This window comes from Rhinatrema bivittatum, chromosome 4, assembly GCF_901001135.1.
Source record: "Rhinatrema bivittatum chromosome 4, aRhiBiv1.1, whole genome shotgun sequence".
Taxonomy (NCBI): domain Eukaryota; kingdom Metazoa; phylum Chordata; class Amphibia; order Gymnophiona; family Rhinatrematidae; genus Rhinatrema; species Rhinatrema bivittatum.
The window spans coordinates 174,378,313-174,405,599 of record NC_042618.1 but is presented as its reverse complement, the minus strand read 5'-3'; the positions used below and the strand labels follow the sequence as shown (position 1 = coordinate 174,405,599).

Sequence of the window (27,287 nt, the reverse complement as noted above, 5' to 3'; positions counted from 1 at the left end):
CCTTTAGATTCACAGTGGTACTGGCATTAGGAGGTCTTTTATCCAGAAAAGGCAGTTGTTAGGGCAATATCTTTCATCTATGTAAACTTGGAGCTTAAACAGCATGGGGCTGAATACTTATGCAAGCAGTATTTTTCAGTTAATTTTATTTTACAAAATATGCAGAGAAATAATGAATTGTGATTTTAAAAATTTACTTTTAAGGGCATACTGGATTGCAATAATCATATTGTCTGGAACAATCTGTGTAAGTGTCATTAGTAATCCACACATCTGACTTTTTTTAGGGGGTTGAATACTTTTGCAAGCCACTGTATATTCATCAAATGCCTCTAGATCAGCAGATGCCAGGAAAAGTCCATTAAAAAAAAAAAAACCAAAAACAAGACATCACTAACCCTGCATAAAAATAATCAACTCAAGAGCCCTCTTTTAAAAAAATTAGTAAAATGCCTCTATGAGAGGTGGATGTAAAACATGGAGAGCTGCTGTCCTGATCAGCACCTAAAAGCGTTTCAGTAAAGAGGTTTCCAGCAGCAGTATCCAAAGGTAAAATTAAAGCAGGATAGTGCTAGGATAACTATTGTGTTAATTGTTGGAGGTGGCCCTCGCTGTTATGGGAAATCTAGGTTAAAAACACCATCTGTGCAGAAAGGCAGCTTAGAAATCTTAAATTACAACTGGCTACATGGCAAGAATAGGAGACGTCCCTCTTAGCAGCAGCCAAAAAAGAAAAACAGGATCACTGAGCCAGTCATAAAAACACAAACCTAGATTAGCAAAAATGGCAGAGGAAAATGTGACCATGATAAGTGTGAGCAAATTGGCTGAAATGCTTTGAACTGCAGTGTAGTTTTGGTTAGTACTTTCTGCATACTGCTTGACACCAGACACCTTTTGTGTTTCTCTCCACCAGCCTGGGGCAAATACTACAAGCACATCAACATGAAGACAGCTGGAGTAGCACTACCCGTGCTGGTGGCAGGGTGCTGGGCTCTCACCTATGCATTGCACCATGAGCTTTTTAGTAAGACTTTCTTTACTTTTGTCCAGGGGAGGGGTATGGTGTCTGAGCATGACTTTCTCATGTTAGTTCCTTGCACAGGTTTAATGACGTTTCAGGAAGACAGATCAAACGGGGCCAAAGGCACTGCAACAATTATTACCTTGGGCTGACTAGATTGGCTTTATGGTCTTTATCTGCTGTCATATTCTCAATTTCATTGTTAATCGCCATTTTCCATATCGTCTCTCCCCCCCAAAAAAACAAACCAGCCCGTTCATAGCCAAAGTTCCAAGAACAAATGCTGCTCTTTGACTCCTTTTTTTAGGTGACTGTGTTAGTGTTTCCTTTTGTAGTTTAGGGTCACTAACTGATTTCCAACAGATGTACTCTTTAGTTGGGTTAAGTGCTGAGAAATCTTTGATCAGTTGGGGGTTAGTAGGCAATTTACTATGTAAGAGATAGTAATTTCCTGTATATAATCCTAGTTCCTCCCTATCATCCTGTTCTCTTGCATACTGCATTATGCTGATAAAAGAACTCATTTCCTGGATTTGCACTCCAACATGCTTGCCACCTTCCTTCCATTTTCTTGTCATTGCCCAAGAATGCTGAGTCATTTCAGCCTGGCAGTATTGTATGATAGGGTGACTGAGCATTTAAAACACTGACACACCCCACGGCTACTCACTGCTGGCTTAACGGATCAGTTCAGTGCAGCACACACAGTTTGCTTTTTACATCATATTTGTTGCTTTATTATCATTTATTAGTATAGGATAGAGCTGAACCATAGAACATGCAGAAGTTTCACTTTTCTTCTTCTTTTTTGGTTTTCCTCACATTAGGAACTTGACCGCTGGAAGAAGTATCAAGGAGGACGGATGTTGCAGAGGAGTGTGTGTGTGTGTGGCACCCTTATACCAGCCATGTGAGGGGTATGGTGTCTGACACTCCTCGTATTCAGCCTGATGCAGCAAAGCACACAGGTCACAGCATGCATTGTGATATGAAGACCACCAACAGAATTAGGGAACTTTTGTTTGAGAATTCAAGAAAAGACAAAAACGTTGAAAATGTTCAGGCTTGGAGCGTGACCCAAAGCTGCCTTTCAGGAACAGCCCTAGTCTTCTGGTACATCCTCTCTGTGGCATCTCAGTACCTGACTCTCCTGCCAAATCCAGCCACAGAGGGCCTTCGATACATAGGGACAGACGGTCAAACAAGCCAGTGACAATAGGGGCTTTCTATGGAGGAAATGCACTCAAAATGCTTTGATTGCATTGGAGGAATAGCTTAACGGGGAGAGGGCAGCAAATCAGTGAAGGTGGGGGTCCACATCCTATGGGTGCACTCTGTGATCTTGGTCGTCACGCTTGGTTATGTCAGGTATAAACATGGGGCTTGATTTACTAAGCTTTGTCTACATCGATACAGAATGGGAGAAAAGCCTTAGTAGATCAGGCTCGCTGGGGCTATTGAAAAACCTACGGTACCTGAAGGCAATACACTTTGAAGTGGCCGACCATAAATTTAAAAAAAAAGAGAGGAACCCTCATCTTTCAGGAATGCTCTGCTGCCTGTTCTGGGAAAGTAGTTTCTTTGATAGTCTTAATAAAATTATGAGAGAAGCAGAACAGATAGCAGCCGCGGGGAATAAAGATCAGGCTCAGCCCCAGCGGTTTTACTTTGATATAATTCTGAATCATGGCTGGTTTTGTGTTTTCTAATTACTGTGAAAATGGACATTTTGACTGGAAAAGAAGTGTATTCAATAAAACTGGAATTGTGCTGCAGGGAAGAAATTAAACTCTAGGCACCCTTCAGTCGATCAGGAAATTTACTACCCGAGGCTTTCATTGTCCTTGAGGTCTTTTAATATTTCAGTTTCCTGCTTAAGTAAAATGCTTTTGCAATATGTTAATTTGATGAGCTGTACGCTTTGCTAAAATTATGCATACTATTTCATAAAGGAAAACATGCTTTTTCTCTCCAAATCTATATTTAACTCTGTGATTTTGAAGTCATCTTTTAATATAAAAAACAAAGCATTGTAGCCCCACGCCTCAGCTCCCTCACTGGGCCCATACTTACATCAGTCAAAATCCATAAGAGAACCCTGTTGTCTTCATCTGTATATAAACAGACTCTGATGGCAGACAAGGACCTTACAGTCTGCCGTTCCTGGTGCAGTAGCAGAAATTGCATTGAGTTTTGGCTTTCCTCCTCCCTGCAGCACTGAGGACCACCTGTACCTGCTTTCTTCATTTCTGTCACTGCTTTTGTTCCCCTCCCACCGCAGGCTATTCCATACATCCACCACCCTTGCCACAAAGCAATATTTCCAATGTTGGTCCTACAGCTACTCCCTTGCAGATCCGTCCCATGACCTAGTGTTCTGCAGAATTCTTTCCTCTGAAAAAGTTTACGTCTTGTGCATGATTTATACCTTTTGAGATATTGAGATATTTGAATGTTCCCTCTCCTCTCTGGGATATACCTATTTAGGTGCTTAAGTCTCACTTCACAGGGTTTTTGGTATAGACCCTGCACGGGTTTGGTAGCTTTTCTCTGGACCACTTCTACCCTATCTGTATCCATTTGGAGGTACAGCCTCCAGCACTGGAAAAATATTCTACGAGGTTTCACCAACAACCTGTACAACGTCATCATTTTGTTTTTAGCTGGTTATGCTTCCTCCTGTGCACCCTAGCATCCCTCTGGCTCTGACCACAACTTTATCATACTACCTTGAGATCAGATGTGATCAGCCAAGGTCTCTCCTGCTTAGCCCACATCAATATCTTGCCCTTCCTTGCATCTGATTTTTGCATCCCCAATGCATGCTGTTACACTTTTTGCATTTATCCCTGGAAGTAAGGTACAGATCTGCTGGATATTTGTGACCCAAAGTGGCCACTGTCTGAAACAGCTGGTCTGACACAGCATCACGTATCTTATGTTCTTAACTGCCAAGTATTCACCCATTCCTCGAGCTTTCCTAGATTGCACTTCATTTTGTCTGCTCTTTCAGGAGTGGGCACTCAGATCTAAGGGTCATCTGTATAAAGTGAAATTTCCTTCTAACTCCTCCACAATATAACTCACAAACAGCCCGATCCAGTAAAGTCCGTGGGAGAGCGGACTAACGCCCGCTCTCCCGGCGCGCGCACCGGCCCCTTGCCGGTGCGAGCGATCCAGTATTTAAATTAGGCGATGCGGTGCAAACGAGGAAAAGGAGGCGCTAGGGACGCGCCTTTTGGCCTGGAGCGGCGGCTGTCAGCGGGTTTGACAGCCGACGCTCAATTTTGCCGGCGTCGGTTCTCGAGCCCGCTGACAGCCACGGGCTCGGAAACCGGACGCCGGCAAAATTGAGCGTCCGGTTTTCGGCCCGACAGCCGCGGGCCGAATTCAAAATTTATTTTTTTTTTTTTTTTTTACTTTTTTTTACTTTTGGGGACCTCCGACTTAATATCGCTATGATATTAAGTCGGAGGGTGCACAGAAAAGCAGTTTTTACTGCTTTTCTGTGCACTTCCCTGGTGCCGGAAGAAATTAGCGCCGACCTTTGGGCGGCGCTAATTTCTTAGAGTAAAATGTGCGGCTTGGCTGCACATTTTACTTACTGGATCGCTCGGGAATACCTAATAGGGCCATCAACATGCATTTGCATGTTGAGGGCGCTATTATTAGGTGCCGCGGGTGGGCCGCGTGTTTTCCTCCCCTTACTGAATAAGGGGTAAGGGAAAACACGCGTCCATAGTAGGCTGACAGTGCGCTCCAACGGAGCACACTTTACTGGATCGACCTGAAAGACTGGGGATAGAACTGGCCCCAGGATCCCTAAGGCATCATCCTTCTCCCATCTTCTGTCCTCTATCACAGTGTTTCCCAACCTTTCTATGCCAGAGACTGGCTAGCTACCTTCCTTAAATCATGTGGGCCAGTTGCAGCACTGAAACTGTGGGGGAGGGGGAGGATATACTTTCTAACCCCTCTGCTCTTTAATCTCGTGGCTCAGCCCTGCAGTTGCTCTATGTCATTTTAAGAAGGTGACTAGCCTATTTAAGAAAGTTGTTTTCTCTTTGTGGTGCAGAATGCAGTGCATGAAGCTGCAGGGCAGGTCTTGCTTCTGCCTCATCCACCTGCAAGCACCTGCCCTCTGTGGACCGGCAGAAAAGCTGCTGGAGACCAGTGGTTGAGAAACATCAGGTGGAAAAGCATTCTGGTACATGTGATGATTTATATGCTGAAGGGAAAATCAGCTGAACTATCCATTTACATACATTGGAGATAAGTTTGAATTCTCCCAGTTCTATTGGTCATTTCAAGCTCACGGATCCCTCTGCTGCCCAAGACAGGTAAAAATGGTCTCAAATTCCAAAATGTATGCAGTAAGAAATTTTATTGTCATAAGTTACACTGTAGCATTACAAATAGCAGCCACTTTACACTAAAAGACTGAAAACAGAATTTGGCAATTATTCATCTCCCTAATCAAACTACATGGTATTTTTTCTCCCTTAAGGAGCTGGTGAACTGGCTATACATTTATAAACCTTATTGCTAGTTTGTTTTTTTTTTTAGTACTATATGGAGTGTTGGCTTTCACAATTTATCCTGTTTTTACCTTCCTTCTGATTTCATAAAACCAAATTACACAGCAAATGAGAAGAGATTTTTTTTTTTTTTAGAGAGTTGGATTTCTAGGAAATCTGGGGATTGGTTACAGCTTAGGCCTGTATGTTAATGGAGCTATATAATCTACTTATGAGCCAGGAAGAGCAAGCACATGCGAACATGTTCCATTCCGGACCACTTTGGAGACTGAGGAGATGACTTTTCTGTTTTTCACCGATGATTAGATGGCAACTTCATTCGCATGCTTGCAGGGCACTTGAAATAAGACGGCTTGGCATGCAGGGTGGAGGTGACTTTCGAGTCGCAAGCTGGAGGAAAGCATGTCATGAAAAGCAGCTGGACGTTAGCGGGTCACTGCTGCAGAGGTGAAGCCCAAATTTGTTTCTTAATGAGATTAATGCTCATTTGTTCCCACACTCCTTAAAACACCTGGTTGTTATCCCTACTCTGACCCTGCTTAGTGCCTTTTCCTCCTTCAGGGAATATCACCGGGTTGGTACCCATTTAAAGCAACACCCTGCAGCAGCTTGGCACCATGCCTGACTTCCAGTCCTAGTACGAATAATTTGTGTTTACTTGTAGTCTGAGTGCAAGCCCTTCACATGTGAAACATTCTTTCCTGTGATCTATATGCTCAGGTTTCTGCCTTGGTCCCTCCCAAGATGTAGGCACAAAGTACTAAAATGTTCTATGGTGAAGCTTCTTTTGCATTTTTAAACCAAAAACCCAAGATGTTACTTTTTCACGAGGCATGCAGAGCGGCTTTTGCTGCATTTATTTGCATAATGGCCTTTGTCTCCACACTGTAATTGAAAAGAAGAGAATCACAATTAGAAAATGAGTCGGGCCACTCAGCAAGTCGTGCTTGTGCACTACCTATAACTGAGAACTAGATTTGATTACAGGTTGAGGTCTTCCACTGCCCCTGTCGGCCACCGCTGGGGAAGCTGCAGCGATAGTGTTCATAGGCACTGGGGGGCGAGGGAATCCTAGCCGTTGATCAATGGTGACATCCAGAAGGAGTCCTGGCAGATGGTTCCCCAGTTGAGAACTATTGCTGCAGTGACTGCAATCAAGTAAGGTGGAAGGGGATGTAAACAGGGAAAAATATTCCCGGGTACTTGCAAATGAAGGCTGATGGCACCAGATCTAAGGCCTGGTTCCAACTGAGCTGAAAACTGCTGGGTCAAAAAAAAAGAGAGAGCGAGAAAAAACGTACTGTGGAACCAGGCGGTGGAGTCATCACTGAGGGAGTCAGCCTTTACGGAGGCTCCCAATTTAACAGGAGATGGGGAGGGAAGAGCAGAGATACACAATTTAGTCCCTCCTTCCCCTAAATACAACAAAGGACCATCGCTCTATTATGCTCATAACAGCAGCAACTGAACAAGCCCATCATTCTGGCTGGTTGCGGTAGGATTACTACGTGTGATATTTACTGTGCCCTCATGCTAGGCCCTGCGTTGTAATCCCAAAACAGCCAATGAGAACCTAACCTTGAAACACGTAACCTGCTCCAGTGGGCGGAGCATCCCATAGGGATAAGCTGCTGGGCCCTGCAGCCTCTGCTGGCGGCTCTGGACTAGACTGCCGGCGGAGAGGACAGGGAAGAATGGAATGTCTTGCAGCCTCGGGGGATGAACCGTGGTCTAGGGCACAAAGCAATGAAAATCTCTGTCAGGTGTAACAACAAATCATAAGCCAGGAGAAGAAAGCTGGACAGCACCTTGGCACAGAATTATTTTAATAGAACCACCCCTCTCCCTTTCTAAGTCTAGGTGCCAGATCATGCATCCCAGAGGTGGCTGCATGGCTATTTTTGGAGTGTTAGAAATTCTAACGTGCATGGAGCTTTGGTTTGCAGGAAGGTACTGTATAAATCCACTTTTTTTTTTTCTAATTATATGCAACCTTCCAGCAATAAAGAATGTGTCCTTTCCCTGGGTCCTCCTGGTTTACCAGCAGACCCTGTCAGCGGTGTGGAACACTTAAGGATCCTGTGTCGCAGCAGAAGCATTTCTTTATAATGCATCAGTGCTGACCTCCTGTGGTGTTTGGTTGTGGCTGAGATATAACATGATAAGCAAAGCGAAAATTAGAAGAAGATGGCACTTTCATACAGTTCCAACACATTTCTGCACAGAAAATCAGAAAGGAAAAGGATGTTAAAAAAAAAAAACACTGCAGTAGTATTGTTGGTTCAGGAAGCTTTAGTCTTATTTCTTACCTTCAATTGGTCTGAAAGGCACAACAAGTCAAATTTGGGGCTAGAAAGCAAGATGAGAAAGTGATTTCTAGCTGAGGAAGGAAATTCATACTCAGATCCCCAGGACAATTCTGTGTAATGTGGGAAAAAAAAAAAAGAAAGTATGGTAACGCTCCTTGAAAAGGCAACATTGTCAGACCTGGAAAAATGGGAATTTAAAAATCTCAACCCAGCTGCACCATGGGTCTAAAGTTTAGCTCTTTGGATCTGCTACTTAATTTAACTGTTTGGTGCCGCTGAACCACTTGCTTTGCTCTGCTGGTCTTGCAGCCAAATCTACATGGTGGTGACAGATTCAATAGCAGCAATACACATTAACCTCTCAACCCCCTTAAAGATTATTGTTCAGTAAAAGTCCAGGCAGAAAGAGCCTTTGGAAAGACAGGATGCTGTTTGGTTTGTTTTTTTTCCTAGGCTATCTTGAAAGATACTTACTGTACAAATTTGCACTTAGGTCCTTCTGGGCAGAATCCAGCTAAATAGTTCACGCACATCACTCTTCTGGTGTGTCTGTGTTTGCAAGAAGGACCTGCAGTAAAGAGAGACAGAGATCCAAAGTTCAGTAGCAAATGGAACATTTCTTGCAGCCACTCCACGGGGAGAGTCAGCAAGCACTGAGATCAGGGATCGTTTCGGAAGAGACAATGTGGAAAGGTTTTCCCATTCCTTCATGTAGGCAGGACCTACCCAATGCACTCACCATGCTTGCAGAAACCTCGATCGTACCACGGACAGTCTTTAATTTTCAACGCTGGATCGATGTGCAGGAACGGGCATTCCTTGTTACTGCACTCGCCTGAAACGTACAATTCAGACAGCAAGCCACTGGTGAAGTGAGGACTTGGAATAAAAGGGTCTCCAAAGAGCGCAACCACTGGGAAGCCGTCAGCAGAGTGTAATTCACTGCTGTAGAAAGAAAACTGCACTCGCTTGAGCATGAGCGCTTTCAGCCATAATCCACGTGCTCAAACAAATTGGGACACAGAGTAACAGAAACCTGCAGGCCCACAAAGCCCTCCTGATCCATCCCATGTGGCACCTTCTACTTGATCTCTGCATTACCCTCATACTCCCACCCCTAAGCATCCAGGATAACTGTTCCATGGTTTCTTGAATCCTGATACCCTGCATCCAGCATCCTATCTGTGAGGAAATGCGACCTTTACTCCCCGAGTCTACCACTCTCCAGTCTCCTATCAGGATCTCTTTTCTTACACATTTTTTCCCCACTGAAAATACTGTTTCCTTCTGTGCATTTTCTTCTTTTGGGCCTGGCAGATTCCTCTTCCCCCTCCCCAGTCTGGACTTCCAGTTCATTTGAAAACTTAGGGCTGGAATCTGGGGGAGGAAGTGACGTCACTCCACTAAATGGCAGCTTAGGAGACAAGCTCCCAAGCCTGATCTCAGTAAATCGCAGCGTTTTTGGAGCAGGACCATTCAAAATACTACGAAAAGCGCAGAAAAGCAGTGTGAGCCCCCAAGGATGTCGGCGAGGAAGAAGATCAGGGATCTTAAAACACTTTTCCTTTGACCCGACGAAACAGCGGCCTGCTAGCGCTGTCCCGGAGCAGGGGGAAGCCCGTGAAAATGGCAGCGAGGCACAGCGGGAGGCGGCGAGTGCAATGCTGGATCCAGCCGGTCCTGATAGCGGAGCAGCTCCCTCCCGCTCGTGGAGACTTCCAAGCGTGGTTTGGTGACACGAAGGAGGAGATGACCACGATGAAGGAAGAAATTAAGGCAATGATAGGGGAGCTGCGTCAGGATCGTGAGGCACTTGGAGGACGTGTGGGAGAGGCGGAGCAGAGGATCGGAGATCTAGAGGAAATCCAGGAGTCCTTGCAGCGAGAAGTAAAACTTTTACAAACTTCTAACAGTGAACTGCAATCCTGGGTTGATGACCTAGAGAACAGGTCTAGAAGAGGGAACTTGCGATGTCGGGGGATTCCAGAAGAATTTGCCTCTGCTGATTGTCATGCAGTTATAAAAGATGTTTGTGAACTTATTCTATATGAAAATGATCCCCTGGAAGGGAGAAAGGCGATCATTTTTGATAGGGCACATAGAGCCCTGGCTAAACCCCAGGGCAATCTACCCCGGGATATAATAGTGTGTTTTCACTCCTATCAAATAAAAGAAAAGGTATTGTCATGTGCAAGAAAAAGGAACGACATCATATGGCAGGGTTATGCTATCGAAGATTTTCAAGACTTATCTGCCCATACCATCCAGAAGCGACGGGAATTCAAGGGCATAGTTACCACGCTGAGGAACAGGGAAGTCAGATACAAGTGGCTCTTCCCTTTTGGACTATCTTTCACCATTCAAGGCACTACCATACGAGTGCAATCTGTGGAGGAAGCCAGGAAAGCGCTGATTTCTGCTGAGATAATTACTTCTGGTGGCGATGACACACAGCACGAGGAGGTGGACAAGAGAGATCAACCTCAAAGGTGGCAAAGGGTCCAATCAGGAGGAAAGAGACTGCGTCGCCAGTCAGGAGGATCTACTACATCCACGGAACCACATCGTTGAAGCTCTGCCTTTAGATTTCAATCGGTTTCCTGGTCGCTTTTTTTTTTTTCTTTTCATATCGAAGGTCCTTGGACAATTGATTCCTGGATAATGTTTAATCTAGTTATTCGGTTAAGATTACGGATGAAGTTTGAGAACTGACTTATGAGTGCTGCATCGGCCATAGTAGTTGGCCGTTTTCATTCTACTTTGGTCTATAAGAGATCGGGTTCGGGCTCCTTGGGGGGGCCTTTGAGTAGTCATTCCTTCTATGCATTCGTTGGGAGGGGAGGGAGGGGTCAGGTAACTAATAGTCAGGGGGTACAGAGAGGGCGGTGGCAGCCGAGTAGACTTTTTATTTTGATGGTTTGGGGTACTGAGGCAAGGGAGCAAGGGGGCAATCTTTTCAATGACGGGTACGATTAGAGTGCTCTCTTGGCATGTGAAGGGGTTACAGGCTCACCACAAACGCAAGCGTCTGTTACAGGATGCCATCCAGGCTAAAACAGATATTTTGTTGTGTCAGGAAACGCATTTACGAAAAAAGCATGAGAAGTTAATGTTGTCGCATCATTTCCCAGTTCAGTATTATGCAGCGGCTACGGCCCAAGGGATATACAGAGGGGTTGGTATTCTTTTCGCAAGGAGTATGACGGTAGATGTTGCAAACTGTGATCCGGGATAAGGAAGGCAGGTACCTCCTTTTGAAACTTAAACTTGGGCACCAAGTGTAAACGATAGTAAAACATATATGCACCGAATGTGGGCCAAGGACCCTTTATAGATCAGATAGCAGCGGTGTTACGGCAATGGGCAGAGGGTGTAGTGCTCGTGGGGGGTGACTTTAATTTGCCCTGCTATCTGTATTTGGACACGAGCACGGGTAGTTCGGCCTATTCTAAAACACATAGAAAATGTTTGACACATTTAATGCAAGAATGGGATTTAGTGGACATCTGGCATCATACTCATCCATCTGAGAGAGACTGCACCTTCTTCTCTGTGGCCCATAACTCATACTCGAGAATAGATTTGTTTCTCATTGATAAAATGTTTGGCTAACTTTGTACAGGATACTAGTATTGATGTCCTCACTTGGTCGGACCATGCAGCGATTCGGCTCACCTTGCAGGGAATAGGGGATAAAGGGGGGGAAAGATTCTGGAAGTTCAATGAGAGTTTGCTGGATGATGAGCAGTATGAACTCAAATTCCACCAGGAAATGGAACATTATATTGCAGAAAATGACAATGGGGAAGTCTCTCCCTTAGTTGTGTGGGATTGCTTTAAGGAGGTAGCTCGGGGTAAGTTGATTGCGCGGGCTACTCATGTCAAGAGAGAGAGGGAGAGTCTGAGATTTACTATTCTTCAGAAAATAGGGAAATTGGAAATTAGGAATAAGAGACATCCGGAACCACAAATTGGTAATCAATTGAAAGTACTGAGGAAAAAGCTTGAGCAGCTAGACATGCGCTCTATTGTCCATCAATTGGATAGGGTGAAACAGGAATACTACGAGGGGGGCAACAAAGCCGGCAGGTTATTAGCGAGGGGTTTAAAAGCACAGATGAGTCTAAATCAGATTCTTAAGATTCAGGATGAGAAGGGAGGCATGCTGTCTGAAAATGCGGCCATTAGAGAACGCTTTACTAGATTTTATCAACAATTGTATGCTAGAAGGCAAGATATCTCGCAGGACAACATTCAAGCCTACCTGTCTGGCATCAATTTTCCCCAGTTGGGAGAGATGCAGCGAGAAATGGTAAATAAGGAGATAGAGTTTGAGGTGGGACAAGCTATTAAGGGCCTTAAAATGGCTAAGTCACCAGGGGTGGATGGGTTTTCGGCAGGGTTCTATAAAAAATTGAGGGATATTATCTTGGGGCCTCTAACTAGGGCATTTAATCATCTGTTAGAGGGCGGTATGCTTTCAGCTCAGGCCAACAAAGCGGGAATTACGATTCTGGCTAAACCAGGGCTGGAATCTGGCACCATGATCCTTTATCCACAACCATCCAGGGATTTCATTTCCCCTATTTTATACCCCTACTCAACTCACTCAAAAGCAGGCCGATACAGGAGGAGTCCCTAGCGCCTCCTTATTAGTGGAAGTGGCGGCCCTAATTTAAATACTGTATTGCGCACCCAGGAGAGGTGCCTGGGCGAGCGCCGGCTCTTCTGCCGATTTTTTTGAATCGGCCTGACAGTCATTGCAGAGAGAGAGAACCACCCGCACCAAGGCTCCTTCCAGAATGCAACAATCGTGGGCCCTGAATCCAGCCGCTCTGTGTGGCCATTGCACAGCACTCCACCAGCTTCTCCAGCTCTAGCTGACCAGATGCACGGAATCCAGGACCTCCACACGGCAGTGCATGATACTGTCACCAAGCTCCCAGCACCAGTCCCTCTCTTGCACTATCACAATCACTGCCCCTCGCTCCCTTCCTACTCCTTTGCCAAATGATGATCTCGGAGCTTCTGGTTGCTAAGAAGAGGCAGCCTCGCTCCTTCACTTCTGTCTGAGTGTATTCTGCAGTGCACTTTGTAGTCCTGTCTTCCCAATGGATCAGGGAAGAGGGTACGAATCTCTGGCTGGAAATTAGGAATAGCTAGCACAATTTGGCCCTAGTTGCCTTGAGCTGTGGTCCTGCAAGGACTCACAACTCATATGGAGGAATATTTTATGCACAATTATTTTCATAAATAGAATAGCAATAGTGTTGGCAGATCTGTCGAGTCACCAATCCATAGACCACGGGGCAGACAGCCAGGCTATAAATGGAGCAGCAAACTAGAAGTTCAAATCCTAGGTCTGGAGTCACATTGGGAAAGCCTCTTTAACTCCTTAACCTGCAATTAGTTATAATTGGGCAATAACAACAACAATTGTCCCTTCTCCCTTTTGGAAACTATCCCTCAGAGCAACTATCAAAAGTAGTAGCCAGACTTTTCTCCCCAGTGATGTCTGCACCTACATGCTCTAAATATTAAATGGAAAAGCAGATTGGGATCCAATTTGTGGGAAAGGTATTACTCTAAATCCAAATTATTATGTACAAATAGTCTTCATATGAACCAGTAACAGCTGGTGGGAAAGAAAATCAAGATTTACCATATTTGGAGTAGAAAAAGCACTCCGGCATCTTGGTCATGTCATATTCGTGTAGAAACTCACACTGGTCGCCTTTCTTGCACAGCCCACGCAGCCAGTGTTTGCACACCACAGACTTCTCCCCGCTCAGGTGCCGGAAAGAACAATTCAGCCCTTGGGCAAGAAAGAAAGGCTTCAATGTAGTAGCAGGTGGTCACATTTTTTTGTGGCACGAAACACTCAAGGACAAGGCATCATCCAATGAAGCTAGTGCATGTGCGAGTGTAGAACAGCGATGAAGGGCTGCATTCAGGAAGGTCAAGTGAATAGCTCAAGGTCATGCAATGAGGGAGGCAGAGATGGGGGTCTGCCAGGAGAAAGTGGGGAGGGGTTGTGGTTCAGAGGATGTTGCCCTAACTACCAGGCAACAGGATGCAAGAATCGTGTGACGATATCATAGAGTAGCAATAATACATTCATTCTTTAGACTACTGCCACTGATGCTCACCATATCGACACTGTCCCTTGATGAAAAATTCACATACAGCTGCTCCAGACTCTGTGGTACAAAAATTAATATCATTGTTCATAAAAATGTAAAACCCACCGCAACTGTTGTATAAACTTTTAATGTTACCTGTGCTTTTATTACAGCGCGACTGTTGTATTTTACATTTGGAGCTCAGGAAATTTTTGTGGAAGCATAAGAGACCTAGACTGTCTTATAAGACGTTAATGGCACCCAGGACACGTGGTGGCTATGGTCTCCCTAACTTTTATCTCTATTCCTTGGCTGCAAATTTACGCTTCCTAGGGGATTGGATATTTGGCTCTTCGGAATATACTGACTCGGAGCTTATCACGTCACTCTGTATCCCCAAAGATCCTTGCTTTGTGTTACATCTTTCCAATGCGGAATTCCAAAAATTGAGCATCTCCTTTACTCTGGTGCGAACGATTAGGAAGACTTGGGGCATCACCCGAAAAATGATGGGTCTCTCCTCCCTTGTCTCTCAGCACTACCCTCTCCGGGGTTCAACATCGACATCTCTAGAGCTGCTGCCTGCACAGCCCAACTTCGCTATTCAGCCCAATTGGCCCTTGGGGGTATTTTTGGATTCTAGCTCAGACTGGATGCACTCTTTCTCTCAATGCCAAACCTTACTGGGCCTTCACCCGCAAGATTTTTTGTTGTATGGATATTTACGGGCCACTATTCGTGACCTTATCAGCGGATTGGAGGGACAACTACTTAATTCTACTTATTCTGCCTTCACCTTTTGTTTCCAGCAGCGGCAAGCCTCCTTGTCACGGATGTACAACATGCTCACTGCTATATTGCCGTGCCCCATTTTTCAGAATTTGCTATCAAAGTGGTCCAGTGATTGTCAAGAGGAGTTGGAGGAACACATGCTTACAAATTCTTATGCCTCTATTACCAGCATCACCAACAATGTGGGCTTGAGGGAATTACAACAACGGGTTTTCCACCGTATTGTCTACTCCCAGGCCAGAGCGTATCGTATGGGCAGTGTGCAGTCCGCTGCATGTCTTAAATGTTCAACCCCTGTGGCGTCCCTCATTCATTGTCTATGGTCCTGCCCCCAGATACAAACCTTTTGGAACTCCATACGGTTCTTTTTGTCGACCTTGTTCCACACAGACCTCCAATGGTCTTGCTCTTTCTGTATTCTTAACAACGATATTGGGGACGAGAGTATAAATGTGGATAACACTGGCTTTTTGGCCAAAGCATGCCTTATCGCAAAGAAATGTATCTTACTTAAATGGATTGAGAAGGAACCACCAAACCTTGCTATGTGGTCATCACTTATGACAGAACTTTTCCAACTGGAGTACGGCTCCTTATACAAGCGCTTTTCTCCTCGGAAGAAGCGAGTTTTCCATGACATCTGGATTGAATACTATGGCTCTGTTTCCCCAACAGTGAAACAGTTGGCCCCAATGCCAGGGGTCGGAGTGTAAGCAGACGGGACTGTGTGTTCGAGTTTTTTTAACAAAGGGGCCTGCAATGTTACAATTATAAGTTACAATTATAAGTGTTTTTATGGTACTCAGACGGGACTTGTATGTTGTATTCTGTGTTCTGTACTCGATATGCTCATGATGTACACTGTCAGCTTCTTGACCTTCTTGACCTTTTTAAAAAACAACTAAGGTGTGAGATTCTCTACAAAATTGGGGGGGGGGGGGGGAGGGACTAGTGGCTGTTATAAGTTGAAAACTTGGGTGGCATGTTCCTATGCTTTGTTGGAGTCTCTTGTTGTATTCTCTGTGTCCCCCAATAAAATTGCTTTGGAAAAAAAAAAATGTAAAACCTCCATCAGAATGACACCTTCTTTTGTCAGCCCTTGGGTATTAGTACACCCATAGCAAACCTTCCTGCTACAAGGCTTTCTCCAGTACTAATGGCTTATGGGTGGAAGCAGGACAACCATAGGGTACAGAGGAGAAATCCAACATGAAAAAGGGAACTGGCCATGAGGCAGAACCTCACCGAGAGACCCTCTCATTAACTCACCTTTCCTTTTCCATCCAAGAGGTAGTACCTCAGGATACTGCAAACTGTGCACTTAAGGTTGCCAACTGGCTCCAGTTCTGGTTTTACTCCCCTGCATGCAGAGACCTGTAGTCTTGCTTATTCTTAGGGAATGCAATAGGGAAATGAGAACAAGTCCAAGCCTGCAATGAGGTAAAACCAGGACTGGATCAACCTGTCCTGAAAATCTGGATCCAGCTGGCAACCCTACGTGCACTGGCTGTCTTGGTAACTGCTCTTCCAGTGCTATGTAGCACAGTATGGCTGGCACTGCTTCTAAGTCTGCAGTCTCTCTCCCTTCCCCTCCCTGCAGTCTCTCTCCCTTCCCCTTCCTCCCAAATTTCTTATCTTTATAACAGCTTCCCAATTCTGTCCTGAGAGCCCCAATGAAAACAGTGAAACACTGGCTACGGAGTCATCAGGACAGGTTTGGGAAGCTCTGCTCAAAGTAATAGACATTTTCTTTCAGTTGCAAGCAGCTGCTAGCAAGAAAACCACAGACAACTTTACACTCACTGGAAACTAATGGTATAATGTCACATGCATGGCCTCGACATATAAGGGACCACACCATATGAATTACTTTGTCATACTGATTCATACTGTCGGAGGTTCTAGGAGTGTTCAAAGCCTGTGGTTTGGCAGGAATACTTAAGTAAGCAGGACTACATGGCACCTACATGGTGTGGCACAGGTGTTGGAATGGGGTAGGCCACAGGGGCCATGGCCCCACCAAAATCTGGGCCTTCCTGCAGAATCGGTGCAGGAGATTCTGGGCTGGGTAGGCAGCAGGAAGAGAACTGTGATACATCGGCTGCATCCTCCACTTCTGCAGCTCTAAGACAAACTGCTGCTTTGAATAACATTGGGGTTCTGTACACTGCACAGTTCAAAACAGCAGATGGGCTAGGGGGCAGAGGAGAATGGGGCTAAGGCAGCATCACTCATCTCCTGCTGCTGCTGCTAATCAGCTGGGGAAGGGGGATCCTGTGGGGGAGAGGGAGTCGTTAAGGGAAGACATCCAGAGTGGGTGAAAGAGAGAGAGAGAGAGAGACGGGTGGGGGGGCCTGGGGGACAGAGAGAGAGGGGGTGGTGCTTGGTTGACTTGCCTCCCAACCTCAAAAGCATTCTGCTGATCCTGGGGTTTGACTTTAATTTAAGTTTGCTCAGGCTCTTGAAATGCTACGGCATTGCCTTGGATAATGGCATCAGTGCCCAGCTGAGTTCCATCCCCCACACGCAGATGACTCTGTGACCATTTGCTGTACTACCGTTAGGCACATGATACTTTATAAGCAGGGCACCCTGCTCGAATGCACTGCCTGAGGTTTCTCAGTATAAAGTGGGGCCCGAGCAGGGTTTTTCCTACTCACTGTCCATGCCCTGGAAGGGAAGCAGCATGGCTCCTCTCTGCTCCAGCACATCAGTCTCCAGCTGAAAGGTGATCTTCTCCACTCCAGCAATGAGTTCCTGCATGCTTGGGACCTTGGGCATGAGCCAGAGTAACCTCCCGACCCCAAACAAGATCCAGAGTCTTCTCCCGGGCTACAGAAAACAACGTGATCAGCGAAGGGACTGTGCACAAATTCTCCTCTGTCCCTCAAATCAGAATCATCTGTTTTATTTCCTCAGTTGCCAGGGATTTGTAAATTGAATGGCACAGAAGGGATGTGGCTTTGTTTGTTTGTCTTAACCACCGTGCTACGGTCAGGGGGCCGGCAGGAAGAGACACATTTGGATCTGCAGACTGGGGAGCTGGGATCCAAATTTGGACTCTCAAAACAGGTCCCACGGGCCTCTTAAAGAGACAGCATGCTGGTAGTGCGCCTAAAAAACGAGTTTCTGTTTTTTCAGCCGGAAGAACGAAGAGAGCGTGCGCGCGTGTGAAATAAAAGCAACCAGAAAATCCCAAGGAGCTCCTTTTTATGTATTTGCTTAGTATACAAAACATTGTCACCCATTTCATTCAACCTATAGTAATCACATTTTCAAGATAGGTATATCCATAGGAACGCTGTAAAACAAAATAACGTTTTGTTTCTTAATTTACAACTTCTTATAGAGCACCTCATAAAAGAGCACTCGCACAAAGCAATACACAACAAATAAAACGTATGAATGTAGCCCTAAATTTAAACATGGGAAGAATATCACTCATGCAAACAGAGCCAGTGCAAGAGTATTTGGTGCCCTAGGGAAACCTTCTAGCACATTGCTTCCCCCTACTGGCGGCAGTTACTCTAGAACGGTGTTCTCTTTTTTTGGTAGTTTTAGCTCTGTCAAGCACCTTTCTGGCTCTCATGCTGGCAGGATTTTGCTGCCTCCAAAATGTGGCACTCTAGTTTGCCTAATGGAAGCACCAGTCCTGCATGCAAATTGCTCTGCAGTTCTTTCCTTGGCTATACTGCTGCCTTCACATACTTCAGGGTCTGTAGTTTGTCAGCTGTCATCAATCACCTTGCTGGCTATTGCACTGGGTAATATTTAACATACAAAGGAACTGGCTTTCCCAAGTCTCATATTCCCGTAATGCACTGCAGGTGATGGGGTTAGAGCACGGAGCTTGGAAGAGGTACACAGATAAAGATCAAGCAGTGAGCGGGTTACCAACATGGACATCAGGAACAGGCTAAGTCAGTCCTCATTACCCAGGGCAAATTTAAGATCTTGGTGCCCATGGGCAGAATTCCACCCATGGGCCTAAAACAAGTGGGAAGCAGGATCCTCTTTAGCCTGGTTATTTAGTGCCTTCAGAATATGACACTAGTCTAGGCAGTTGCCAAAGTTACCTATTCCTAAATCCGACCCTGCTCGGTGCATGCAGAGATTGTAAGGTGCTGATGTCCTATGCAGTGAGGGTAAAAACCAGGAATGGCTCAGGTTGTCCTTTATGATATGGAAGTGCTGGCAGCCCTCCGAGAAAAACCTGGCAACAATTGTTTTGATAGAGAGATGCCATGCAATAATATGCAAACAATGAAAACTCCTTTAAGCCAGGGTGCGCAGATCCACAACGCAAGCTGCTTTTCAGATATCTGCCATGAAAAATCATCAGATATGTTTGCATACACATGGCCTAGTAATCAAGTCTAAATTGCATATTTCATTTCTCATGAAAACCAACACATCCCTCCTGCATTAAGCATGAGGCTCTTGTTCAAGCATGCCCCACCCCCTCATCCATCCATGGCCCGGAGGTTAAACACAGATGGATCGGAAATGGAGTCCAGCGGGGGGGGGGGAGATCAACCTAAAGCAGACAAGCACAGGAAACTACAAAAATTAAAATCCACTTGAGATGCTGCTTAAAATATGTAAAATAGAAGAATGTTTGTGGCGTATGGCTTTTCAGTGTGGTGCCCCCTGCTCCCTCGGTACGTGGCCTCCAGACTGGACTAGGCCACATCACTGCAGGTGAGCTCTTGGCCAGGGTTTCCCCCGAGGCAGTGGCAGCTCATTTTTTTTGTCCCCGTTGGTTGCGCCTCTTTCTCTGTGCAGTGTGCACCACCCACCAGCTGTCCCCACCGTCTGCTTCCACTCGTATGGCCTCGAGGCCACTTAGGCTCTGTTCATACCAGTTGCACTTCACCTTAAGAGACAGGATGCCCGAATCGAGGTTCATTACAAAAAAAATAAATAAATGTATAAATAAAATTAGTTTTCTTCTTTTAAGAACTCTCCTCTGCAACCATGCAGGCAGTTCCGTGGAAGACAGGAGGGTATTGCACATTTATATTCCTTTGGGACCAGCCATAACAAAACAGGGCACACGTCCCATAATCTCATACTGCGATAGGAAAACTGGGTAGAAAGAAACCCCAGTAAGAAACGGGAATGTAGGGGCATGGGTGGGCTGCTGCAAGGTGCTTTTCCACAGGTATTGCTGGAAAACTTGTACGAGGTTTGCAAAAATGACCCATTCTGGAGCTAGGCCAGCTGTGTTAAGGGAGACAGCTGGTGATCACACAGTCTTCTAACCTTTGACACTCATTTGTGCCCTTAGGCACAGCCTTAAGGAAACTTGCGCCTTGCCCCCTAGCAGGCACTGCTGAGGAAATTTACAAGTATTTCCTTAAAGGAAAAAAAAACAACACGTTTTCATTTCACCTCAAATTTATGTTTACTGATGGAAGGGCCAGCACTGTTGTAATTCCTGGCAGGATGGAATAACCAGTTATTCAAGACAAGTAATGAGTGTAACAGATTACTTTCATACTTCTCAAAATAAATGTAGAATCAAGGTTTGTTTTTCGTTAAAGCCAATTCTTTTTTTTTTTTTTAAGCACTTGCACAGTGAAATATAATTACTTCCAGATTTTATCTAAAAAAAAAAAAAATTTGGCTAAACAAATTTAATTCAGGGGTTATAGGGCATACAGCTCTGAAATCAAAAGACCCTGGTTCCTTGCCACCTCTAGCAAATCCGTGTCTGACCTTTCTCCTCCTCTGCCAGCACCCCACCCAATGTATATAAATTCTCTTACATGTGACCCAAGACTGCATCTTGCCCCTCTGGTGATGAAATGGTGCGCTGCCCCTTTAAGACCGAGCTGAAGCTCTACACATGGCAGGTTTATGGAACATGTTACTTTTGTCTTTTCTTGTACAGCACAAAGAGCTTGTGTCCAGTTCTCTAGCACAATTGTATCCCTGCCCTGGGCTTTGTGAAGATGCAGTATTTCATTAGCATACATCTGTGCTAACAATAGCACTTTAATCCCTGATTACTTCAATCCATGGCTCTCAGTAGTAGATCTCTAGCCAAGTCTTAACTAATGCATATCGCATGTGGTAAAGCCACTCTCGGCCCTTTCACAAAGCACCTGTTCTTGGAGTCCATAGGAAAGGAATACTCAGTCCTTGTGAAGTTGTGCACATCTGTGCAACCCACACTAGTACCTGCTTTACTTCCTTCTCACAAAGAGGTTTCTCCTCTACAACCACCAGCAGTGACACACCAGTAGTGAATGAACAGACCACCACGTAACTTCCCAGAATCAGACAATGAAGCCCCAAGTCCTTTCCCAAGAAGTGAAGGCACAGCTCGTCCACTGTATTGCAAGCACCTTCTACCTTTCCTCTTGCAGGTACTGCAGCTCTGAGCAGTGCACGGTATTTAGACAGCACCAGGCCTGGGGAACAGAAGATCCGAGCTCTGGCGAAGCACCTCGCTCAGTGACTTTCTGCTCATACGTACACAATTGATTGGTTACAACTTCATATTGCACCGTAGACATAAAAGGTCACCCAGTCAAATGGTAGGGGATGGGATTAAGTTACTCTAATAAAAAGGTACAACCTACCATTTAATGGCTATTTCTCCATGTCCATGGCAAACCCACACGAGGTTATGCAGAGGCACTGCAAAGTCATACTGGAATGCAAAGTTTAGACCACATTCTTTTCTTTGTGGAGTTGGTGGCATAGGGCCCGAAGCCAGGTGCTGTGTGTAATGATGATTGCTCAAGAAGTGTATCAGGAGCTTTTCATTCAAGGAAGTATTTGATTTAGGCAGTATACAGTATTTTTTTTAAATAAAATAAATACATTCAGGCTTCAGTGTTCCACAAATTGAATGTGGTTTTTTTTAAAAAGCAAAGGTGTACACCCAAGACAGACTTTTGCTGTGTTATGTAAGATTCCCTCTCCAATCTTCCTCATTTCTACAACATATCTATGCATTACCTATGTGTTCACTGCATCCAATGTCCTTTACTTCTTATTGTAATCTGCCTTCAGACCACTCCAGGATAACGGTGGAATCTCACATGGGTACAAATAACTAAACAAGGTTTCCAGCTTTGGATGACATCAGCAGTTCGCATGAGTCGCACTTACGGGATATGAGATGCTTACACGCCACGCCGTGAAAGCATTGGACAGGCCGAAGAGCCTTGTGCCGTGCGTGGAGCATGGAGAAAGGATTCATTCAGCACAAGTTTGGTCGCTACTCTCTTTTTTTTTTTTATTTAGTGTTTATATCCGACATGTACATTGTACAAAAAGAATCTATGGTCTGCACTTTCTGCCACTTTCTCTGCCCAGGGCATTGCTTTTGCCATTCGTACCTTGGCAGAATTACAAAAAAATTAAAAACGGTATGTTGCTACATTATTACGTTAGAAAAAATAGTGTTTTATAATCGTGTGGTACTAAACATAGGAGAGTCAGGCTCAGCGATAACAGAGGCACTTAACGTTACTTACCCGCCACTGGCCTATGTGCCAACGCATAAATATTATATTACTTATTCACAGTCCCTCTCTCTACTGGAGCTCTTTCCCACAGCTGCCAGTTTCAGTCCCCTCCTCTTAGGGGTATTGGATTTCAACACCCCCTCCCCCCACTCCAGGTTCAATGCAGGACCACCAATCCCGGCATGGTCACCCCTGCCAAGGAGCCAAGATCACCCTTTTGAAACAGAGGGACAGTTTGGTTAGCAGTGGAAGGCACAGCTGCTTGTGACAGCAAGGCAACGTTCCTTTTTTTTGTTTGTTTTTCCAATGACACACGTTAAAGATGTTTTGCGAGAGGTTATTTTACTGCAGGGCTCTGGGGGTAGACGTGCTGGGCGAGGAAGAGCTGGCAAACGGGGAGAGCAAGGCCCCGAGTGGATTGAGTTGGGAGGGAAAGCAAGGGGGATGAGCGGCGTGTTCCATGTGATTTGCTCACTGGCGAGTCATTAGGTTATTTCTGTACAGGGTTTGCACTCACTTTGTTATATACAGCAGAGAAATGGAATATCGGATTTAGGGTGGGATGGCACCATAATGGAAGTCCATTGTCTGACTGCATGTGTGGTAGGGAAGGGAAAGATCTGAGAATATTCCCTTGGGGTGAGGTCTCCACCCCCCGATTCCTGCCCTACTGAGCTCCCTTCTGCTCAGATTCTGCAATGTTCTGGGCTTCAGCACAGGGGACACAGACTTAGGCAGTTCCAGACATGCCGGTCTCTGGAAGTGGAGGATAAAAAAGCAGCAGAGGGAGAAAAGGGATTAAATGGGAACATTTTCCATTGGTAAAAGTAGCATTGATCTATTTACTCCACCCCCACCCCTCTGTCCCAGGATAGGGTCACTGCCAGGTCAACCCAGTGAAGCTGATCCAATCTTGGCTTTGCCCCATTGCATGCAGGGAGATGTAGTCAAACTTTGCTTAGGGACATCAGAATTAGAATACCATGTGTGCAATGAATCAAAACCAGGACTGGATCAGCTTTCATGAGCTGGGTAAGATGAGATCATTTGACTATTGCTTTGCTCAAAACCCAACCTTAAAAATTAGCATGCTCCCAAATCCCTCTGCTGCAGTATACCGATGAATTCTGTACAGTGCAGAGCTTGCACACAGTGCCCCGAGGGTAAGCGTGCAGAAAACAAAATGCAATATTCCAGATGTGGAGAGAAATGAATTCTAGCAAGCAGCAGGTCCCAGTGAAAGATGGAATTAGAAGCAAATACATCAGCACCCCCCGGGCTGGACACAGGGAGCTGATCTATTGATGGGGCTTCTGCTACTCTGCGTCTATTGGAAAAATGCCCATGTGACTTTTAGCTGCATTGAGTGGCAGAAATCTTTGTGGGGGAAGAGGGGTGGGAGGAAAAGTACACGCCCAGAGTGCATTTTCAAATCTTACACGGGCTATTTTCCATTAAAAATGACCCAGCCCCAGAATCATACCCAAACATCTGCAGATACATGTTTCAAAGTGAAAGTACTTGTGGACATTGTGCTTATGAGGACAGAGTGCAAACTGCCTCCTCTGTGCCCAGAGTCTACTCAAGATGCCTTTGTTAGAAGAGGAGTAACCTTGACTGGTCAGAGTAAGGGTAAAATATCCGTAGCAAAAATGTCAGCTGCTACAGTACAAATGGGCAATCCGGTTTTGGGGGGGAAGAGGGAACTGGAGAACCATCTTCTCTCCCTCTCCTGTCCCTTGAGTGGGGCACTGTGCTTAGAAATACGGGCCTGTTCCTGAACTCTGGCACAGTAAAAAAAGAAAATTCTCTGCATTCGCTCACCAGGAGACAAAGCAGAGCCAAAGGAAATACCATCAGGAACAATCACACTTGACCCCATTGCTCATGTAACACTGTGTCAGTCTTCTGAAAAAAGAAATATATCTACAGAGAGAGAGAGGAGGGGGGGGGTCGGGGTCCCCTGCTTGTACAGTATCTGCAGAATTCAGACTTTCTGCCAGGTCCCATTCAGCTGCAGTTCCCTCCAAACATTAAAAAAATACAAGTGGAAAAAAAATCCTTAAAATTGCTTGGAAAAATATATTGCTCTGAGGCCCAGAGCTTATATCTGTCTGTCATTTTACCAAATACTGGGTCAGCCAACGGAGTGAACGCCTGGAGTGCTGCGGGCAGCTGTTTGATCTCAGCAGCGCACATCTTCCAGATCAGGTTTTAGATGCGGAAGGGCCGCAGTGGACTCTTTAGTCAGAAAACACCACAATAGCCCCTCCTGCCACTCAGGTTCTCCAATTCCCAGGAATCTGTGGAGTGTAGGAAATGTCGTCAGGATCCTTGGAAGTTCAGAGATGAGGGCCCCTGCACTGCTGCTTGCATCTCGGACACGCTCATAGGGTGAATCAGGATGCCTTTATTGTGAGCGGCAGGTCAGTCTTTATTCGTTTCCTGGTCCAAGCAAAAAAAATCATATTAAGGACAGAAAACAAACCCTGTGAAAAGGCTCACATCTTCTCTTTCCTTTTCAGATCCAGTTTACACTCTGATTTCATCGTCCTCCTCGTCCATGAAGGAGAAGTCTTTGTCTTGCAGCCTGCTGGATGTGGGTATTGCGCCGACCGTGTGCCTCACATTTCGTGCCTCGCGCCTTTCCTCCAGGAATCCAGACGCGCCGCTGGACACAGGCCTAACGTCCTTGGTCACATGGCTGCGCCCTGAGCCTGGGCTGTGAGTGGGCCCCCGGATCACTTCCCCAGATACCATCGCTGGCTCTGGCGTGGGCCTGCGATCCATGTACAGCTGGGGAGCTGGTGCAGCGGCTGAGCCAGGGAATTCTCTCTCCGTGCCACTTTCACGCCCGGGGCAGCCCAAGTCCACATCGTCTTGTTCCCACTGGCTTTTGTCCATGATGCTCAGGATGTCCCCTAGCATGGAGGGCCCCAGGTCAATGTGAAATGACATGATGGATTCTGCGTGCTTCATGCCAAAGCTGCTTTTAGGGGCGGTGTACGGCAGCTCCGTCAGCTCCCCAAAGTCGCGTTCGGCCATGATTGGGTCCAAGCTGGGTGTCGCCCCATGGGTCGAGGCGCCATTCATGTGCTTCTGCCCAGACTTCTCCTCGGCGGCATTCTTCACCGGACTCGAGGACAGGCTTTTGGGCAACTTGCTGGCACCTTTCTCTGCTTCCTTCTCTGTGAGCTGTGGAAGAGAAACCGCGTTCTTGACAAAGAGGGCCGAATCCCTCAGGGACCCCAACATGTCCCTCTTGTCGCTGCGGGTGACAGACTGCGATCGCTTACTGCTGCGAAATTTTCGGGACAGCAAGCCAGGCTTGGGTCCCTGTTCCTCAGGCTCGGCCTCCTCCGCCTTGCTGGTGAGGAAGGAGGTGTCCCCGAAGGCATCGCCTGACCTCCCTATGTGCATGGTGTGACGGAAGTCCCCCAAGGGGGCGCTGATCATCTCTGCCGTCAGGTCAGCCCGCGAGCGGCGTTTGGTGCTTGCCGAATTGGTCACCAGCTGCTTTAGAATCGGCATGGTTAGCCCTGCTCAGGATTGGCTTTGCAAGGCCTGTAAACTTCAAATGGTTCTCAAGTGTGTGTTTTGTTTTTTTTTAAGTCCTGAAGTGGGCAGCCCACGGTTTGGAGGCTGTCAGTATCTAGAAGTGCTCAGGTTGTAGCTTCAGCTGCACGTGGAACCTCCCATTCCCAGTGATCTCCTTATAGCCTCCCTCCGAAGCATCAGACCCTGCAATGGGAAGAGGAACACAACAGCAATCGTACCATTAGCACTTCTATAAACACCCAATTCTGATTCAGCACAGCTGAGAAAAGAGCGGACAGAGCAGAACTTAACCACACTAGTTATTGTCAGCCACATTTCCCTGCAGTTTATGAAGGTTTGTTAACAGAAGGAGAAACAACAAGTATTCCCCGTTTTAGGGAGAATATTCTCGAGGTCAAGCGCTGTTAACAGATAGCCTCCACCACCCATGCTGTGGCATCTGGGTGTAAAATTAAACTCTGAAAGACTCTCTTCAAACCAACACAATTTTTTTTTAAGCACATGTTTCTTTCTGCCATAAAATACAAGACTTCCAGAGCTAACGAGCTGGTCTGTGAGAGAGGACACGCAATAGCACTCGCTCTTAGCCTACTTAAATGATACTATCCCAAGACATTAGGGTGACAATAGGGTTTGCCAGCTGGCTCCAGGTTTCAACTAACAAGGTTGATTCAGTCCTGGATTTACCTCATTGTATGTATGCAACTTATAGTTCTGATTTTCTTATTGGAGTCCCTAAGAAAAACAGGGACTACAAGCCCCTACATGCAGTAGGGTAAACCCAGGACTGGATCAGCCCTGCAGGGCAAAATCTGGAGCCAGTCGGCAACCTTACGTAACTATCAGGCCAATACAGTACCGGAGCACACTGTTAGCCCAGGTTTGGACGCGCATTTTCAACACGCTAGCTTTACCCCTTATACAGTAAGGGGTAATAGCGCGTCGAAAATGTGCGTCGAACCCCCCTGAAACTAATAGCGCCTGCAACATGCAAATGCATGTTGATGACCCTATTAGTTATTCCTGCACGATACAGAAAGTAAAATGTGCAGCCAAGCCGCACATTTTACCTTCAGAAATTAACGTCTGCCCAAAGGCTGGTGTTAATTTCTGCCGGCGGCGGGGAGGTGTACAGAAAAAGCAGAAAAAACTGCTTTTTTGTGCAACCTCCAACTTAATATCATGGCGATATTAAGTCGGAGGCCCCAAAAGTTAAAAAAAAAGTAAAAATTAAAAAAAAAAAATTAGAAATCGGCTCCCGGCCCGCGGGTCGGAAGACGGATGTTCAATTATGCCGGCGTCTGTTTTCCAAACCCATGGCTGTCAGCGGGTTTGAGAACCGTTGCCGGCAAAATTGAGCATTGGCTCTCAAACCCGCTGACAGCCGCCGCTCCTGTCAAAAAGGAGACGCTAGGGACGCGCTAGTGTCCGTAGCGCCTCCTTTTACCACGGGCCCTAAT

At 46.0% G+C, this 27,287-nt stretch overlaps 2 protein-coding genes across 5 annotated transcripts in view; both read right to left on the bottom strand.

The window, feature by feature from the left end:
• Positions 1-5,509: 5,509 nt before the first annotated feature.
• Positions 5,510-20,886, bottom strand: CPSF4L (cleavage and polyadenylation specific factor 4 like). Of its 2 annotated transcripts, XM_029599256.1 has the most exons (8): positions 17,446-20,886; positions 14,021-14,071; positions 13,534-13,686; positions 8,611-8,706; positions 8,346-8,439; positions 7,872-7,911; positions 7,141-7,293; positions 5,510-6,447 (listed from the first exon to the last, which is right to left on the bottom strand). In XM_029599256.1, the coding sequence occupies exons 1-8, from the start codon at positions 17,564-17,566 to the stop codon at positions 6,379-6,381; spliced, it is 777 nt and encodes a 258-aa protein (XP_029455116.1). In that variant the 5' UTR covers positions 17,567-20,886; the 3' UTR covers positions 5,510-6,378. The 2 variants fall into 2 exon arrangements, 1 of the variants encoding a protein (XP_029455116.1); XR_003856371.1 differs by lacking the exon at positions 5,510-6,447 and having other exon boundaries at positions 7,190-7,293; positions 7,872-7,981.
• A 1,142-nt stretch (positions 20,887-22,028) lies between these two features.
• CDC42EP4 (CDC42 effector protein 4) overlaps positions 22,029-27,287 on the bottom strand; it is a 32,571-nt gene continuing 27,312 nt past the window's right edge. For all 3 annotated transcript variants that reach the window (XM_029599254.1, XM_029599253.1, XM_029599255.1), the window contains exon 2: positions 22,029-26,010. In XM_029599254.1, coding sequence (XP_029455114.1) covers positions 24,802-25,800 — 999 coding nt within the window. In that variant the 5' untranslated portion in view covers positions 25,801-26,010 and the 3' untranslated portion in view covers positions 22,029-24,801. The remainder of the gene's footprint in view (positions 26,011-27,287) is intronic.

Coding starts and splice junctions, on each gene's coding strand:
- CPSF4L (XM_029599256.1), bottom strand. CDS start 17,566: ATGCCCAAGGTCCCAAGCATGCAGGAACTCATTGCTGGAGTGGAGAAG. Junction 8,440..8,610: donor TCGAGGTTTCTGCAAGCATG/GTGAGTGCATTG, acceptor TCTTTACTGCAG/GTCCTTCTTGCAAACACAGA. Junction 7,294..7,871: donor GCCTTTCAGACCAATTGAAG/GTAAGAAATAAG, acceptor TTTGTGCCCTAG/ACCACGGTTCATCCCCCGAG.